This window comes from Peromyscus californicus, unplaced genomic scaffold, assembly GCF_007827085.1.
Source record: "Peromyscus californicus insignis strain IS unplaced genomic scaffold, ASM782708v3 Scaffold_11__1_contigs__length_118956290, whole genome shotgun sequence".
NCBI classification, from domain to species: Eukaryota; Metazoa; Chordata; class Mammalia; order Rodentia; family Cricetidae; genus Peromyscus; species Peromyscus californicus.
Window position 1 is genome coordinate 65,638,774 of NW_026294402.1, and position 18,468 is coordinate 65,657,241.

At 39.2% G+C, this 18,468-nt stretch overlaps 1 protein-coding gene across 3 annotated transcripts in view; it reads left to right on the forward strand.

Moving 5' to 3' along the window:
- Adam10 (ADAM metallopeptidase domain 10) overlaps positions 1-18,468 on the forward strand; it is a 111,773-nt gene that overhangs the window by 30,109 nt on the left and 63,196 nt on the right. For all 3 annotated transcript variants that reach the window (XM_052713698.1, XM_052713705.1, XM_052713713.1), the window contains one exon: positions 16,738-16,856. In XM_052713698.1, the coding sequence (XP_052569658.1) occupies positions 16,738-16,856 (119 nt within the window). The remainder of the gene's footprint in view (positions 1-16,737; positions 16,857-18,468) is intronic.

Sequence of the window (18,468 nt, forward strand, 5' to 3'; positions counted from 1 at the left end):
TTTCTATGTTTGTGTACCATGTATGTGTACCCATGAAGGCCAGACCTGGGCATCAGATCCCCTGGAACTGGAGTTACAGGTGTTTGTGAACTGCTGTGTGGGTGCTGGGAATTGATCTGGGTTCTGTGCAAGAGCAGCCATTGCTTTTAACCACTGATCTGTCTCTTCAGCTTATTTTCTATATATGTGTTGTTTTTTCTTCAGGCAAGCACCTTGTTATTCAGTATTATTTGGTGTATTACACATATGATCTAGGTCTTTGGAAAGATATTAATAGATTAATCAAAAGATTAATTTGAAGATGTTTCTTTACATTAAAAATTTAGGGCTAGCAGTTTACCACACTAATTTTTTATGACTCAGTTTTAGATGTTATTAAAATTACCCATTCTTTATTAGCACCATCAAATAATAATATCATTTCCTTTTTAACTTTAGTAACGTCTCAAAATAAATTTACTACTGTGTTTCCAAATATACTTACTATTGTATTCCTCACTAGCAGAACATGAATTTCAGTTAGCTGCCTTTGGTTTGGATGTCACATTGTTGTATAGGTAGATTTTTATTAGATAAATTACATATTTTATATTTGACAAACCAAATTCCTAGTTCTTTTATGTGTATGTGAGTGAGAAAGAGTTATTGTATGAGTACCATGCAGGTATGTAGTCATCTAAAAAGTAAATTGATTGCTGGTTAAAGGTAACCTCATTAAAGCCCTGGATTATAGATAAAACATAAATATAGATTAATAAGAACAGTAGGGTGTGCAGAAGTCATTGTGAAGAAGGAAAATTTATATATGGTGTTTTAGAGATACAACACTGTAGAAACTTACAGTGGGAGAACTTGCTTTTGAGGTGATAGTTTGATGGTGTTACTTCTCCTTTTCTTTGAAGTAGGAAATGCAAAGTGATGAAGTTGTGTAAGAAATTATATATTTCTTACTAGATATATTTCTAGTCTTGTAAGGAATACTAAAACCAGTTATGATGGTGCATGACTGTAATCTGTCTCCGGTACTTGAGAGGTTCAGGCAGGAAGATCTCATGTTCTAGAACAGTGTAGTCTACATAATAAGACCTTGTCTCAAAAATACAAAACAAAACAAAACAAATTGAAATACTGGTTATATCATAACACCTCCAAAAGGATATATATCTATGTATAGATTATTATTTTGGGGATTAAAAAGTAACCTGTGTTTAATTTTCACAAATGATCTCTTATATATTTGTATTTGTTAGTGAGTACACTATAATGAAGATTTGGGGTTACAGTTAACTGTAGCCACATCTGTAAAATGTGCCAGTCATATGCATTGTGGCTAGATCACTTACCTATTTTTTCAACCTTTTAACAATATCAGTAAGAATTTATCTTATTCACAAAGCAGGGCCTAGTCCCTCAGAACCAGATATGTCTACTTGAGTTAATTATGGAATTTTAATTGAATATTGCACAGTTAGTTCAGACACATAAAGAATATGCTTCCACAAAATTATGATTAGACAATTATCAATTATGACTTAAATTTTGAGAAGTATCTCAGCCCCTGTGTGTTCAAGTTTTTTTTTTTGTTTTTTTTGTTTTTTGTTTTTCCAGACAGGGTTTCTCTGTGTAGCTTTGTGCCTTTCCTGGAACTCACTCTGTAGACCAGGCTAGCCTCGAACTCATAGAGATCCACCTGCCTCTGCCTCCCGTTTGCTGAGATTAAAGGCGTGCGCCACCACCGCCTGGCTTGTATTTCTTTTATAACTAAGCATATGAACAAACTTTCAACTTTGCTTAATAGTAAAGTTTTTTTTATTTTGTTTTGTTTTTGATTTTTGTCTTTGTTTTTGTTTTCAGGCCAGGCATAGGCATGGTGGTACACTCCTTTAATCCCTTAGCTCAGGAGGCAGAGGTAGGTGGGTCCCTGTGAGTTTGAGGCCAGTCTGGTCTGCTTAATGAGTTTCAGGACAGCCAGGGCTATGTAGAGAGACCTGTCTTACAAAACCAAACTTTTCAAGCCTAAGGGGTTTTCTTTTCTTTCTTTTTTTCTTTTCCTTTAAGGCACAGTCTCATGTACGCTAAGCTGGTCTTGACTGAACTTGCTATGTAGCCAAAGATGACCTCAAAGTTTTGATCCTCCTGTCTCCATCTCCTCATTGTTAGGATTACAGGAGTATACCACCACACCTGGTTTATGCAGTGTTGGGACTTGAACCTGGGGCTGTGTGCATGCTAGGCAAATACACTAACAACCAAGGTATATATTCAACCCACATCTTTGGTTTTTTTTTTTTTTTTTTTGGTTTTTTGAGACAGGGTTTCTCTGTGTAGCTTTGCGCCTTTTCCTGGATCTCACTCTGTAGACCAGGCTGGCCTCGAACTCACAAAGATCCGCCTGGCTCTGCCTCCCGAGTGCTGGGATTAAAGGCGTGCGCCACCACCGCCCTGGTTTTTTTGAGACAGGGTCTCACTCTGCATCTCAGGGTGGCCTAGAACCTGATATAGACCATGCTGGCCTTGAACTTTTGGCAGTTTTCCTTCCTTAGCCTCCAGAGTTCAAGAATTACAGATGTTAGCTACCTTGCCTGGCTTCCAGGCCCAAAGTTAAGAATTCTACAAAAAGCTATTACTCTTGAAATAAAGTTGAAAGTTTATGGAAAGTGTTATTTGTGCCATTACTACAGTTGTTGAAAAAAGGCATTTTAAAAGAATGTATCAAATAGGTACTAAGGTAAAATATATAAAAATTAATTTGCTTAGAAATAATACATTTTCTGGATTTCTTAAATGGCTTCATTTGGATAAATGGGATTGCTTACTTAGTGCTTTATTTATGTTAGTTCCTTTTTCCTTATTTATTTATTTTTGTTTTTTGTTTTTTGTTTTTCGAGACAGGGTTTCTCTGTGTAACTTTGGTGCCTGTCCTGGAACTCGCTCTGTACACTAGGCTGGCCTTGAACTCACAGAGATCCACCTGCTTCTGCCTTCTGAGTGCTGGGATTAAAGGCGTGCACCACCACCGCCCACCTCCTTTTTCCTTATTTGATTACCTTTTTTTATTGTGTCCATATGTGTATGTCTTTCCTTGTGAACTTGAGGTGCAGAGCCTGAGTCTTACTTGGGTTTTTACATAGATAAATGTCATAGTGAGGGAAAGAAGGGAGGGAGGGAAAGAGAGGGGAAGAAGGAAGGAAGGAATACAGAAATATTCAGAATATACAGAAAGGGCCGATGTATCATATTGTAAGACATAGTTATAATAATTTCAGATAATTTGTGTTTCTTAAACCTTATCTTAATGTAATAGTGTGTAACATACTAGGAACTGTTTTCCTGTATTCCTTTTAAATACTAGCCAATGGCATGTTGCATCCTGCTATAACTATTATACAGACCTGCCTTAATTATCATGTATCCATGGCTTGATTACCATGCATTTTAGGCTTCTATAATACGAATGTGGTATAATCTCCTGAGGAATTTAGTTGATGTGGTCTTTGTAAAATGCAAGTTTAATCTCGTTTAAGTTTAGGTTCTGTAGTTCTGCATTCTATGTTGTAGTATCTCTGTAGGTTAGTTTGGCTATATTTTGGGCTTTGTTTTTGCCATATCTTCCTCCATCAAGGCCACACCGCCAATAATGCCACCCCCCATGAGCCTGTGGGCCATTTTCATTCAAACCACCACAGAAGGAAAGAGGACAACTCTTATGGAGCTTCCACCTTTACATGGGCTTTGGAGATCAAACTTAGGTTTTTAGTAAGACTTGTATTTTAAGAGCCCTTACCTGTTGAACCATCTCACCAGCTTTTTTTTTTTAAGTTTTAGTTTTTGAAACAAGGTCTGTAGCACGGAATGGCCTTGAATTAATTGCAGTCCTGCCTCTCCCTCCTTAGTGGGGTTTTGTTTAAGTTTCACTTATATAGCTCAGACTAGCCTGGAACTCACTATGTAGCATAAGCTTGTCTGCAACTGGAACAAGTACAATCTTCTTACCTTAGTCTTATAAGGGCTATGCTTCTTTTGTGTTTGTGTGCATGTAGGTGCACACATGTGTTGATGTACACCCATGTGTATGAGCATGAATATGGAAGAGAGACGATAACCCAGGATGTTGTTCCTCAGGTTCCGCCTACCTCTTTTGAGGCATGTCACTCACTAGTCTAGAACTTGCCAAGTAGGTTAAGCTAGTTGACTAAGGAGCCCAAGGGATCCTCCTGTCTCTGCTTCCCAGTGCTAGGATCACAAGCATGTACCCTCAGGCCCAGCCTTTTCCTTTTACATGGATTCTGGGGATCGAATTCAAGAGTTTGGTTGTGCAAGCCTAATGGGCCCATCTTGGAGGAACTATCTTTATTAATTCTGTGTTGATTGCAGGGACCCAGTTACTTTTGGTTTGGATAATTCTTTCCTTACAGTGTGAAGTACAAACATACTTTGCTTGTCCCTGCTAAAGGACAAATGCCTACATATTTGACTCCGAACTGTTTTTTGTTTGTTTGTTTTTAAAGTTTCACAAATAGTTTAATCTCACCTGTCAGTCTGAGTGACGCTTTCATTTTCTTTATCTTGAAGCCTTGGTGGTCATTTTGCCCAAATTGGTAGTGGATGACATTCTGAGACATAGATTATAGAGCCTGTTTTACTTCTTTTAGGTTCCTGCTATTGATACATTCTTTTCAAATTTTCCATCATTGGTTATGGTTTTTCAGTCAGTCCTTTGATTTTTGGCTTTTACCAGAAGGCCTACATTCTGCCAGTTAGGGCTCACTTATATATACGAAGCAGGGGAACTATAACTTGGTATGGTGAGAAGGTCATTGGCTAGCTAGAGATGACTGGTTCAAGTTCAGACTCTGATTTTATTTGTGTGATATTCATGTTACTCTTCTCTTTGGTTTGTGAAATTATTAAACTTAAGTGTTTTCTGCTTAATTTGTGGTAATTTTTGTCTTTGTTTTCAGCCTGTAGAGCCCTAGAATTCCTGTGGATGATGCCTGGGGTGCACAGAGCTGATTCTATCTTCTACTTCTGCAAAACTGTTCTGCTTATTATTTATGTATGTGTATGTGATGCATATTGAGCTTCTAAAAGGTGATTTGAAGAAGGACTTTTCTGTTTCAAAAAAATATGCTATTGGGAGAGTGAGATGGCTCAGTAAAGACACTTGCTGCCAACCCTGGTGGCCTGAGTTCAGTCCCTGCAGTTGAAGCCAGGAGAGAACAGACTCTTAAAAATGTCTTCTGACACCCACATGTGTACTGTGGCACATGTTCGCGCGCATACATACGCATACACACGCACACACACACACTCACAAAAATAAATGATAGAAAATGTAATAAACATACTAGTAAAAGTAAACTTAATAATCAAACAGTATTTGATGTTCATATTGGCAACTTGCCTTTTCGTTTTTAAAACAATGTTTTTGTTAAAGCCTTTGCATATACACATCATGTGCATTGCTTATATTCACTCCCACAATAGTAATGGAAAGAAAATATAGATGGAGAGACTATTTCAAGCATCTTTGTAAGAAGAAAGAGGAAATGAACTTCTGGAGACATTAGGCATGTCTTTTGAATCTGTTGAGATTTGAATGAGAAATGTCTTCCATAGGTGTATGTATTTGAACACTTGGGCCCAGTTGGTGGCTGTTTGGAAAGGTTATGCCTTCTGTTTTCTTTTCAGAATTGTTTTGCTGGTCTAGGTCCTTTGCATTTCCATCAGTGTTAGAGCCGCCTTCTCAGTGTCTACAGCGAAACTTGCTATTTTGATGGAAACTGTATCTTTCAATAATTTGGAAAGTTGGTGGCTTTTTGGAAGGAATGCTAAGTCTTGAACTCAGGATCTCGTGTCCTAAGCCCACTGTGTGCTAGCACACATTCTACCACACTGTACTCCCCGCCCAACAAAACTGTTTAGTGGTCAAATTCTGAACCTGATACCTCCATTTATTTAAGTCTTAGTTTCTTTCAACAGTTTTTTTTTTTTCTAAATAGCTTTCAATGTAGAGACATGATGCATCTTTTGTTAAAGTATTTTAAAAAATACTATTGTATAGAGAGCAGAATGACCACCTTTGGGTCATAGCATTTGTGGTGTTTGTTGACCAGTTGAGAGTGAATTAAAAATGTATGATGTTGCCGGGCGGTGGTGGCGCACGCCTTTAATCCCAGCACTCGGGAGGCAGAGCCAGGCGGATCTCTGTGAGTTCGAGGCCAGCCTGGGCTACCAAGTGAGTCCCAGGAAAGGCACAAAGCTACACAGAGAAACCCTGTCTCGAAAAACCAAAAAAAAAAAAAAAAAGTATGATGTTGAGAAAGGCAAGAAGATGTTTGTTCAGAAGTGTGTCCAGTGCCATACTATGGAAAGGGGAGGCAGATATAAGACTGGACCAAATCACCATACTCTTGTTTGGGAGGAAGACCAGTTAGGCCACTGGATTCTCTTACACAGATACCAATAAGAGCAAAGGCCTCACCTGGGGAGAGGATACCCTGAGGGAGTATTTGGAGAATCCCAAAAAGTACATCCCTGAAACAAAATGATCTTCACTGGGATTAAGAAAGGAGAAAGGGCAGACCTAATAGCTACAATAATAACCTAATGGTAAAAAGGTTACTAACAAGCAATACCACTGCCTTATTTATTATAAAACAAATGTCTCATGACTTTTAATGTGTACTATAATTTAATGCAGACACCAAAATTCAGATTATAAATGGCTAACAATGTTTTTGCTGGACAGTCCTGATTTAAGTAAAATTGACTTGTATGTAGTAAAGTGGATATGGTTTTTTTTAAAATAACAATTCCAGTTGCATAAATACTATCACTACTTTTTCTTTCTCAAGATAAGATTGGATTTAATTAGTAATGTTCTACTTTCCACAAAGATGGAGGTGTTAAATGGTTTTATACTTAGATTTATATAACTGGGCATATGAATATATTTAAACACTGGGAAAATTCTATCACTGTCTCAGAATAAGACTCACCTGTGTTTCAGTTTGTGTTCACTGGCCTGTTACAGGCAATAGTTAAATATCAGGAAGTAATTGTCTATTCTTGACAATGCTGATTTAATTAGAATTCCCTGTGACAAGGATGCTGCCTTTACCACCAAAAAGCACATACTGTAGTTTATGTATAATAAAAAATAAAGAGTATTTGACACTTAAAAAAATACTATTGTAGTTGAGCATGGTGTGAATTTCCTAGCACTTGGGAGGCAGAGGCAGGTAAGGTTAGCCAGGGCTATATAATGAGACCCTGTCTAGTAAAACAAAACCCCCATTAAAAAAACAGACGGGGCTGGAGAGGTGGTGCAGCGCTTAAGAGCACTGACTGCTCTTCTAGAGGACCCAGGTTCAATTCCCAGCACCCACATGGCAGCTCATAATTGTCTATAACTCCAGTTCCAGGGGATCTGACACCTTCAAGCCAATGCACATAAAAATAAAGTTAAATTATTACAAAAAGATAAAACACATACTCTCTTTCTCTGTCCCTCTAAATGGAATTGTTTCTTAAATTTCATCTCTCTTGTGTTTGCTGCTAGATATAAAAACAGGCTGGTGGAGGTTTTTTTGGTCTTGGTACTCTGGTCCTGTGTTAGTGACTCTGTTAGTTCACTATTCCAGTAGATTCCTTAGGATTGTCTACATAGGTAGGTGATTTTTCTGTCATCTACAAATTAAAGCATGCTTATTTCTTTGTTTATACACCGAGTTTATTGTGCTACTGGGACCTTCGTTCAATGTTAAAGAGAACTGGTGAGTGCAAATGTCTTTTTATTCCTACCTTAGGGGTAGAGTCATTGGTCCTTAACACTAAAACTGTATTGGAGATATTTTGTTAGGTTAAGGAAGTTCTGACTCTTCCTTGTTTGCTAAAAATTTTTGTTTTGAGTGGGTGCTGAAAGTTTCAGTTGTTTTTTTCTGCATGTAATGAAATGATTGTGTAGTTTTTCTCCCCTTCAAATACAGTGAATTACGTTGATTTTAAAATGTAAATCTACTTTATTCTTGAATAAACTAAATTGATCATGAAATACTATTATTATTATTATTGAAATTTTTTTTGTTGTGGTGGTGGTTTTTTGAGACAGGGTTTCTCTGTGTAACAGTCCTGGCTGTCTCAGCACCCGCTTTGCAGGACAGGCTGGCCACAAACTCACAGACATCCACTTGCCTCTGCCTCCTGAGGGCTGGGATTAAAGGCATGGGCCATCCATCCTTTGAAGTTTTACTTTTATTAAGGTATTTTTCTGGTTCCTCTGCCCAAACACCTGGTGAGAAGCAGCTTAAGGGAGGAAGGACTTCTCTGGGCTGTGGTCTGAGGGCATAGTCCATCATGACAGGGGAGACATAAGCAGGAGTAGCTCATGACAAGTGATGGCACCTCTGCAGACCAGGAAGCAGAGAGGTGGCCAGAAGCTAGGCTGGACTACAACCCTTAATTACTAAACCCTACAACCCAAAGATTCCATAACCTCCCAAAACAGTAGCACCAGAAAAGCTGAGGATGCGAGGCACATTTCTCATTCAAACCACATGAAATTTTTTTTTTAAATATTGCTTTTTTTTTTTTTGGCCTTTCTCTTGTAGCGTGTTTTCTTCTAATTATGCTAATATGTACCCTTTAATTGTACGGTTCTCAATCTGGCTCTTATCCCCTTTAGGGGTGTGAATGACCCTTTCACAGGGGTTACATATCTGATATCCTGCATATCAGATATTTGCATTATGGTTCATAACAATGGCAGAATTACAGTTATGGGGTAGCAACGAAATAATTTTATAGTTAGGGGTCACTATGACATGAGGAACTGTATTGAAGGGTCCCAGCATTAGGAAGGTTGGGAACCACTGGTCTAATTCTTGAACATGGTTATAATACATATGCAAGAAAATTCTCATCTTCTAGTTTCATCTCTTTCTCCCTCTCTTTTTCTTCCTCTCGTTGTTTCTTTCTCTCTTTGTTTCTTTTTCTCTTTCTTCCTCCCTCAGCCCTCCCCCTCCCCCCCTCTTGTCCTCTTATATTGTTGATGATTTTTACAGTTTGGAGGCAGGGGCACAGGTGTGATGGCCTTTCTCTATATAGCCCAAGCCTGGATGTTAGACGGCCACCATGTCTGGTGCCTTATGTTATTATTTCTTATTCTCATTCATCACCCTCATCCCCACCCCCTCCCTCCCTTCCTTTCTTTCTTCCTTCCTTTTTTTTTTTTTAAAGACAGGGTTTCTCTGTAGCTTTGGAGCCTATCTTGGAAGACCAGGCTGGCCTTCAACTCACAGAGTTCTGCCTGTCTCTGACTTCCAAGTGCTGGGATTAAAGGCGTGTGCCACCACCGCCCAGCTCCTCTTCTTATTCCTGTTCTTCTTACATTATTTTGTGTTTTTGGGTGTTTTGTTTGTATGCCATATTCATGCAGTGCCCTCAGACCTGAAGAGGAGGACCCTGTAGCCAGTAGTTTCTCCAGTCCTGTCTGGTCCTGGTCCCGCAGCTGCTTATAAAAATAACCACTCAGAGGCTTAATATAATTGTAAATTCTGCGGCCTATTGGCTCAGGCTTCTGGCTAGCTAGCTTTTACAACTTAACTCAGCCCATTTCTGGAGACTCTCCTTTCTCCTTTCACTAGCTCTCTTGGATTTTCCCGCCTGGCTCCATCCTGCCCTGCCACAGGCCAATGCAGCTTTATTTATCAACTAGTCAGAGCAACACATATTCTCAGCATACAAAAAGATATCCACAGCGGGACCCCTTGGGACAAGTTACAGATGGTTGTGAACTGCCACATGGGTGTTAGGGATTGAATCTAGGTCTTCTGGAAGGGCAGCTGGTGCTCTTAACCATTAAGTCATTACTTTTCATTTTTTTTTTATATCCTTCAGGACATTTGGCATACATTCTGACACTATGTCTCTTATAGAAAATTTTCTCTGCAGAAATGTAGGGGGTTATAAACATGTATATATTCATTTATATTCTTTATTTAAAAAAAATATAATATTGGCTGGAAAATTGGCTCAGGGTAGGAGTACTTGTTCTTGCAGAGGACCCAGGTTTGATTCCCAGCACCAACATGGTGATTCACAACCATCTGTAATTTCAGTTCTAGGGGATCCAGTGCCCTCTCTGACTTCTGCAGGTATCAGGCACACACGTGGTGCATAGACATACATGCAGGCAAAATATTCATATACATAAAATAATAAAATAAAAATCTAAAAAATTATACTTACTGTGTTAGTTACTTTTATATTGCTATGATAAGACATTATGACTAAGGCAACCTCACTGTTTCAGAGACAGGGACTATGGCAGCAGGCAGGCAAGTGCAGGAGCAGTAGCTGAGAGTTCACATCCTTTCCACAAGTAGGAGGCAGAAAGAGCTAACTGGGAATTGTGTGCACTTCTTTTTTTTGGGGGGGGGGGTCCTGAGACAAGGTTTCTCTCTGTAGCTTTGGAGCCTATCCTGGAACTTGATTTGTAGACCAGGCTGGCCTCGAACTCACAGAGATCTGCCTGCCTCTGCCTCCTGAGTGCTGGGATTAAAGGCATGTGCAACTACCACCTGGCGGTGTGCACTTCTGAAATCTCAAAGATCATCACCTAATGACATACTTTCTTCAATAAGGCCACACCTCCTAATCCTTCACAAATAGTTTCACCAACTGGGCACTGTGTATTCAAATATAGGAGTCTATGGGGGCTATTCTCATTCAAGCTACCACATTCCTTTTCTATATTTTTTATTCCCCCTTTAAAAACTTAATATCTTTGGTTTCATTAAATGTAAGAATATGATTTTTTCCAGGGTTTTTGTTTGTTTGTTTTTGATAGCCATTGTTCATTTAACTTGATTGGTTCTTTCCAGTCAGTTGTTCTTACTCTAGACTAGTAGAATGAATACTCTTTTTGGGGTATTTTTTATTCATTCATTCATTCATTCATTCATTCATTCATTCATTTATTTATTTATTTTTAAGGCAGGATCTCTTTATGTTGCCCTGGCTGTCCTGGAACTCACTATGTAGACCAGACTTGCTTCAGACTCACAAAGATAACTGCCTCTGTCTTCTGAGTGGTGGGATTAATGCTCCACCACATCCAGCTTCTTGGTATATTTTCTTGTATTAATTAACAGTTTTCTTATTCTTTAGATACCAAGTGAGTATTCAACAATTTGATAATAACTATGTGGAGATAATGTAGACTTCATAGCTTAAGGGCTCAAACCCACAAAAAAGTCCCTCTTCTAACCCTTCAGACACAGTGGTAAATTCTGAGCAATCTTTAGATCTGACCAAGCTGCTATAACTAAGGAGTGCTTACCACTTCTTTGTAAAGTTAATTTTCAAGAATGGATCACAGAAAATAGTTTCCTTATTTTTTTTTATTAAAAAATATTTCATACAGTGTATTTTGATCATGTTTTTTCTCTTTCCCCCAATATCTTCCAGATCCTCCCCACTTCCCTAACTCACACAAGTTTATGTTCTTTTTCTTTCACTCTTTCAAAAAACAAAAAAAGAAAAAGGAAGAAAAAAACAAGAAACACAAACTTCTCAAAACCACAAAAACAAAAATCCAAACACGCAAAAGTATATTAAGACAAAAAAAAAGTCATAAATAATGTAAAATAAAACAAAAATTGACAAAATTATCATTGAGTTCATTTTATGTTAGTCATCTACTCCTGGGTTTGAGGCCTACCCTGAAGTGTGGTTAATTTACCCAATGAGACAGATTTTTCTCTTTGACAGTGGGTATCAATTGCAGATAGCTTCTTGGTAGGACCCTGTGTCCACTCTAACATGAATCTTTTTTTTTTTTTTAATTTTTTTATTTTTATTTTGCAATACAATTCAGTTCCACACATCAGCCACGGACTCCCCTGTTCTCCCCCCTCCCGCCCCCCCTCACCTTCCCCTCAGCCCACCCCCCACTCCCACCTCCTCCAGGGCAAAGCCTCCCCGGCGGACTGAGATCAACCTGGTAGACTCAGTCCAGGTAGGTCCAGTCCCCTCCTCCCAGGCCGAGCCAAGCGATCCTGCATAGGCCCCCAGGTTTCAAACAGCCAACTCATGCAATGAGCACAGGACCCGGTCCCACTGCCTGGATGCCTCCCAAACAGATCAAGCCAATCAACTGTCTCACCCATTCGGAGGGCCTGATCCAGTGGGGACCCCTCAGCCATTGGTTCATAGTTCATGTGCTTCCATTCGTTTGGCTATTTGTCCCTGTGCTTTATCCAACCTTGGTCTCAACAATTCTCGCTCATATAAACCCTCCTCATTCTCGCTAATTGGACTCCCAGAGATCCACCCGGGGCCTAACCATGGATCTCTGCATCCAGATCCCTCAGTAATTGGATGAGGTTTCTAGCACGACAATTAGGGTGTTTGGCCATCCCATCACCAGAGTAGGTCAGTTCGGGCTGTCTCTCGACCATTGCCAGCAGTCTGTTGTGTGGGTATCTTTGTGGATTTCTGTGGGCCTCTCTAGCACTTTGCTTCTTCCTATTCTCATGTGGTCTTCATTTACCATTGTCTCCTACTCCTTGTTCTCCCTCTCTGTTGTTGATCCAGCTGGGATCTCCCGCTCCCCCAAGCTCTCCCTCCCTCGACCCTCGCCCTTCACTACCCCCACTCATGTCCAGGCTGTTCATGTAGATCTCATTCCATTTCTCTGTCATTGGGCGATCCCTGTGTCTTTCCTGGGGTCCTGTTTTCCAGGTAGCCTCCCTGGTGATGTGAGTAGCAGTCCATTCATCCCCGTTCCACATCTAGTATCTTCCTATGAGTGAGTACATACCATGTTTGTCTTTCTGAGTCTGGGTTACCTCACTCAGGATGATTTTTTCTAGATCCATCCATTTGTCTGTAAACCTCATGATGTCATTGTTTTTCTCTGCTGAGTAGTATTCCATTGTGTATATCTAACATGAATCTTAAACGGTCTTATTAATAAAAAAAACCTCAGTGCCAGCTATTGGGGTAAATTCTGAAAGATCAGAGAGACAGAACAAGCCACAGCTAACCTCATCTCACCAACTTCTCAGCCGATCCTATTTCCTCAAACTGGCCTCAAACTGGAAGCCTCTGAGTCCTCATCCAAATGGATCTTAGCTGAACTACTGCTAAAAGCCTAAAAGCTTAAAAGCCTCTAGTTCCTGGTTCTCACACCTTATATGACTTTCTGCTTCCTGCCATCACTTCCTGGGATTAAAGGCATGTGTTTTTCCCAAGCAAGACATGAGATCTCAAGTGCTGAGGTTAAAGGTGTGTGTCACCATGCTTGGCTCTTTCTAGTGTGGCCTTGAACTCACAGAGATCTGGATGGATCTCTGCCTCCGGAATGCCAGGATTAAAGGCATGTGCTACCACTGCCTGACCTATATGTTTAATATAGTGGCTGTTCAGTTCTCTGACCCCCAGATAAGTTTATCGGGGTGCACAATATATCAACCACACTTCCCCTTTTTTTGTTTAAAATAAAAAAGTTATAACTAATATAAGAAAAAGTATATACAAGAAGTATGTACAATATATACAGTCAAGAATTACATTAACAATGTCTAGTCCATTAACATTTGACAGATTCAGACAAAAAACTCCATTGTATACATTAACAGTGTCCAGTCCATTAACATTTGACAAATTCAGACAAAAAATTTCATTACTTGTTCTATTTAAAATAAGTAGTTCCTTTTTAAAAGTAGATTCAGTAATCTACCTTTTATCTTATTATATACATATTCTCTCTTTCTTTCTGAGTAGGTTAAAAAAAATCTGCCTTTTATCCTATCATTCCACTTTCCCCTCTCACTGCTGGGACACTGTTTGACTTGAGCTGTGCTTGTCTTGTGCATGCCACCACAGGTTGCTCTGAGTTCATATGTGCATCAGTCCTGTTATGTCTGGAAGATAGAATTTCACTGGACTCTTCCATTACTTCTGGCTCTTTAAAATCTTTCCATGTCCTCTTTTGCATAGATCCTTGAGCCTTGGGTAGATGGGTTTGATGAAAACATCCCATTTAGGACTGAGTACTCCAGAGTCTTCGTGCATATTGTTCAGTTGTGGGTCTCTGTTAACTCTCATCTACTGCAAGAAGATGTTTCTCTAATGATGATTAAGCAAGGCTCTGATCTATGGGTATAGCAGTATATCATTAGGAGTCATTTTATTGCTATTCCTTTAGCAAAATGATGCTGGTAGGTTTTCCCCTAGGCCTGTGACCTATCTAGTCTCAGGTTTTTGGCCATTTTAGCAGTGCCAGGTATGGGTTACATCTCATGGACTGGGCTTTAAATCCAATCAGAAAGTGGTTGGTTACTCCAATAATATATGTGCCAATATTGCACCACTCTGTCTTGCAGGCAGGTCACTGTTGTAGGTCACAGGGTTTGTAGCTGGGTGATGTTGATGATTACCTTTCTCCTTTGATAACCTGCAGAATACCTTCCAGTACCATGAATGCCAGTCAGTAGAGGTAAAGCTTCTAGTTAGGCACTAGCTTGTTGTCTCCTTGTTCATTGATGTAAGTAAGTGTTGTCTTCATCAATAAAGCCTTACCATCAGGTTGCCAACAGTCTTGGCAATAGCCTATGAGGTTTGGGGGTTTCTGTGGGGCCCTTTTGGCCAACGACTCAACAAGAGGCAACCCATTCCTGGCACTGGAGGCTTTACTGATAGCATAAGATGTCTAGTTGGGGCATTGTCTCCCTTATTTGGTGACTCATATATGAATGTATTTTAAGAAGCTTTTATAGTAACAGGATTCCATATGGTTTTTCAGTGGTCTTTGTTGTTAGTTATCTTCACCAATTTCCCTTCTTTACCCTTCTCTCCCATCCCCTTCCCTATTTAACCTTTCCATTCTACTTTCCCCCTTGTCCCTCCATAACACTGTATTCTATTTCCTCTTCTTTGAGACCCTCTCCTCCCTATTAGTCCCTTACTGGGTACCTAACCTCTGTGGTTTTTTGGATTGTAGCACATATATTGAAAGCTTAAAAGTTAATATAGACATGTAAGAGAAAATATACAATATTTGTCTTTTTCAGTTTGGGTTACCTCACTTAGGATGATTTTTTTTTCTAGCTCCATCCATTTATCTGCAGATTTCACAATTAAATTTTTCTTAATGACTGAATAAAATCCATTGTATAAATGTACTACATTTTCATTATTCATTCATCAGTTGAAGGACATCTAAGCTATTTCTACTTTCTGGATATTATGAATAGAGCAGTAATGAACATGGATGAGCAAGTATCTCTGTAGTGGGATACAGAGTCCTTTGGGTATATGCTCTAGAGTGGTATAGCTGGATTTTGAGGTAGATTGATTCCCAGCTTCCAGAGGAACTGCCACACTGATTTCCATAGTGACTATATCAGTTTGTACTTGCACCAGCAGTGAATATGTGTTTCTTTCCCCCACACTCATACAATATTTTACTTATTTTCATTGGTGCAGGGAACAAATCCATATATCCCTTAAGCATGATAAGCAAACATTTTACCTTTTAGCCATACCCTGAGCCCTACAGTTTACTTACTAATACCAGTTTATTTTAAAGGATACAACTTGGGAACAGCTAAATGGAAGAGATGCAAAGGACAGATGGGAGCACCGAGCTTCCATGCCCTTTATGTCTCACCTCTGCACCACTTCCATGTGCTAACCACCTGTGGATGCTCACCAGATTTCACTGTCTATGATAATGAAATGACTAAACATGGGACCCTTAAGACAGCTTCAAGTTGGGCTGATCATCAGAAAGACCAAGTGACTAAGGGCTGAAATTCCATCTCCAAAGATCAGGGATTGTAAAATGAATTTTGAACTCTATAAAAACGTTAAACAGTCCCTGATCAACCCATCCTAAGGCTGTATGGGGGTCCCATGTTCAGTCATCTCTTTATAGACTTTGGTGTGATTAGAATTGGTCTCTTTAATAGGAATGAGGACACTCCTATCATTCAGGAGATCCCAGAGTTTTAAGGGCTTTGTCACAGGAAATGGAGATAAAGGCCATTTTGCAATCTATTGTACTGGAGGTCATTTCATTATGTGCAAGCATGCATAAGAATTCTAGAAGAGGAATTCTTGTGCTAGAAGCCACTGCCACTGCCACTGATTCTTTTGATCAGTTTTCCTAAGCAGATATTATACCAATTTATTCGTGTCACAGATGAGTATAATGACTGTGGTGCAAATTTGTGATGTGTTTTAAACAAGATTCCTTCCTCTTCTACTATTCAAAACATGCTTGAGAAGATAAGTTGTAACAGCACACTTTCGTTATAAAGATCATGGAGTAGAGATTCTGGTGTGTGCATACTTCTGTAGCAATTATGGAAGAGTTTAGTAATGATAGTTAAGTTGTTGCCATTTATCCACATTTCCTGCAGCTCAAGCATTGTGCTGACTTTATGTTATAATCTCTGATCCTTAAAACAGTTTCACAAGATAGTCAGAATTTATAATTCAATTTAGTTTTATTTTTATAGTCCCACCTGTCCTGGTGGGACTTACACTCACACACACTATCTGTCTGTCTGTCTGTCTATCTACCTACCTACCTACCTAAATTTTTTTCCCCAAATACACAAATTGTGTGACACATTCCTTGTTTTGTGTACTGTTTTTGTAATACTAAAAGAAATCATTTAAAATTTGGATCCTTTTAACTTCTTTTTCTGTCCCAATTTGCAGACAGTTCAACTTACGAATGAAGAGGGACACTTCCCTTTTTAGTGATGAATTTAAAGTAGAAACATCAAATAAAGTACTTGATTATGATACCTCTCATATTTACACTGGACATATTTATGGTAAGTTGGACTTTTATCTGACATTTGATGTTTTTTTCTACAAAAGGGAGTATATATTATAAATATAGGCAGATATTTCAGAAAAGGTTGCGTAAATCCTGAGGAGAGGGAAGAAAGTGGCAGAGAAAGAATGTCTTGTTATTTGACTCTAGAGTGTCAAGAATTTTAGAAGAGTCTCAGAACCTTAAGAATCAAGGTTGCCAATCTGTTGGCCAGGGACCTTTTCCCTAGAGATCTAGAAAAGACTGAGAAAGCAGTCCACTGGCTCTCTAGTCCCTTGTTCAACTTTGTACCTCGGGATGAATTCTGGACAGGAGTCATGCACTGAGGAGAAAGGGAAGAAGAGATTGGCATCTGATTCCAGGTGGCTGTCACTGCAGTACTTAATCACAAGGTAGTCTGGGGGACTCTGTCCCCTGAGAAACCCATACTGTCCTTTCCCTAAGTACTTCTGTTCTTAATGCCCCTTGCTCTAATAAACCCTGTTAAAACTTATCTTAATGGATTTCCAACTTTGTTAAAACAAAACCAGAGGAAACCCAAGATGGCCCTGGCTGTCAATGTACATCTTCCTACCCAGCCCGCTGTAGACTGGCCTACCAGTGCATCAGAGGCGCAAGCCCCAGAAGAGATGAGAGCTCTGTGTAGTCACCTGTCATGCCTGCCTTGGAGCCCGATATGCCCATGCCCCAGGCATGTAGGGAATTTTGTGGGGTTTTTAAATTTAATTAATTAGTTTAGTTAAATTAATGAATTTTTTTCTGCTTTCAAAACAAAACCTGAGGAGGTAGAGCAGATTATCTAGGGCAATGATCTTTGAAAATGAAGTCATCTATGGACTCACTTTACATGATGTTTAATAGTGAATTATGTGATGTGCCACTTCTGAAATCTATAACACTTTGACTCTTGGTGCTTCCAAGTGGTAAGAGTTTCCAATTGTTTTAGCCTCTTGTTTGTTTGTTTTTGAGACAATATTTTGCTCTGTAGTGTAGGCTAGCCTGGAATTAGCAATCCATATACCTCTGCTTCCTAAGGATAGGATTGCAAGCATGTACCCCCACATTCAGACTTTTCAAAAATTTTTAATGATTTTTAGAACATTCTAATTTTCCAAGGAAGAAATTAGCGTGACTTCCGAGTTTATTAAGAAAAGAAAGAAAGAAAGAACAAAAGAAAGAGAAGAAAAAAATTGGAAAAACCTGAAAGGAAACTGGCAGTAGAGATCATTTTAGCCCGAAACAATCTAACAAAGTCACCTAAGAAAAATTTCCCAGGCCCTTCCTTCCTAAAATCCATGTGTTTTTCTTGACACTTGCAACAAATAGCTCTTACCAGTTTAAAAAGTTGCTGGGAGGCACAGGTACATACTTAGCCCAACAGGAAGTTCATCTGGCAGCAAAGTGGGACAAACAGACAGGGAGGTCATAAAGAGGCTAACATAATTCAGTCTGCTAGGCTATTATAACTCTACATTAATAATTACTAAAGACAGTCCTCAGTTATTACGTCAGAGTGGTCAAAAATTTCCTCCAGTAAATGAGTTTTTTTTTTGCTCAAAATCATAACATTTTGAAAAATTAAATGCTTAAAGAAGAGCTTTTAATTTTTT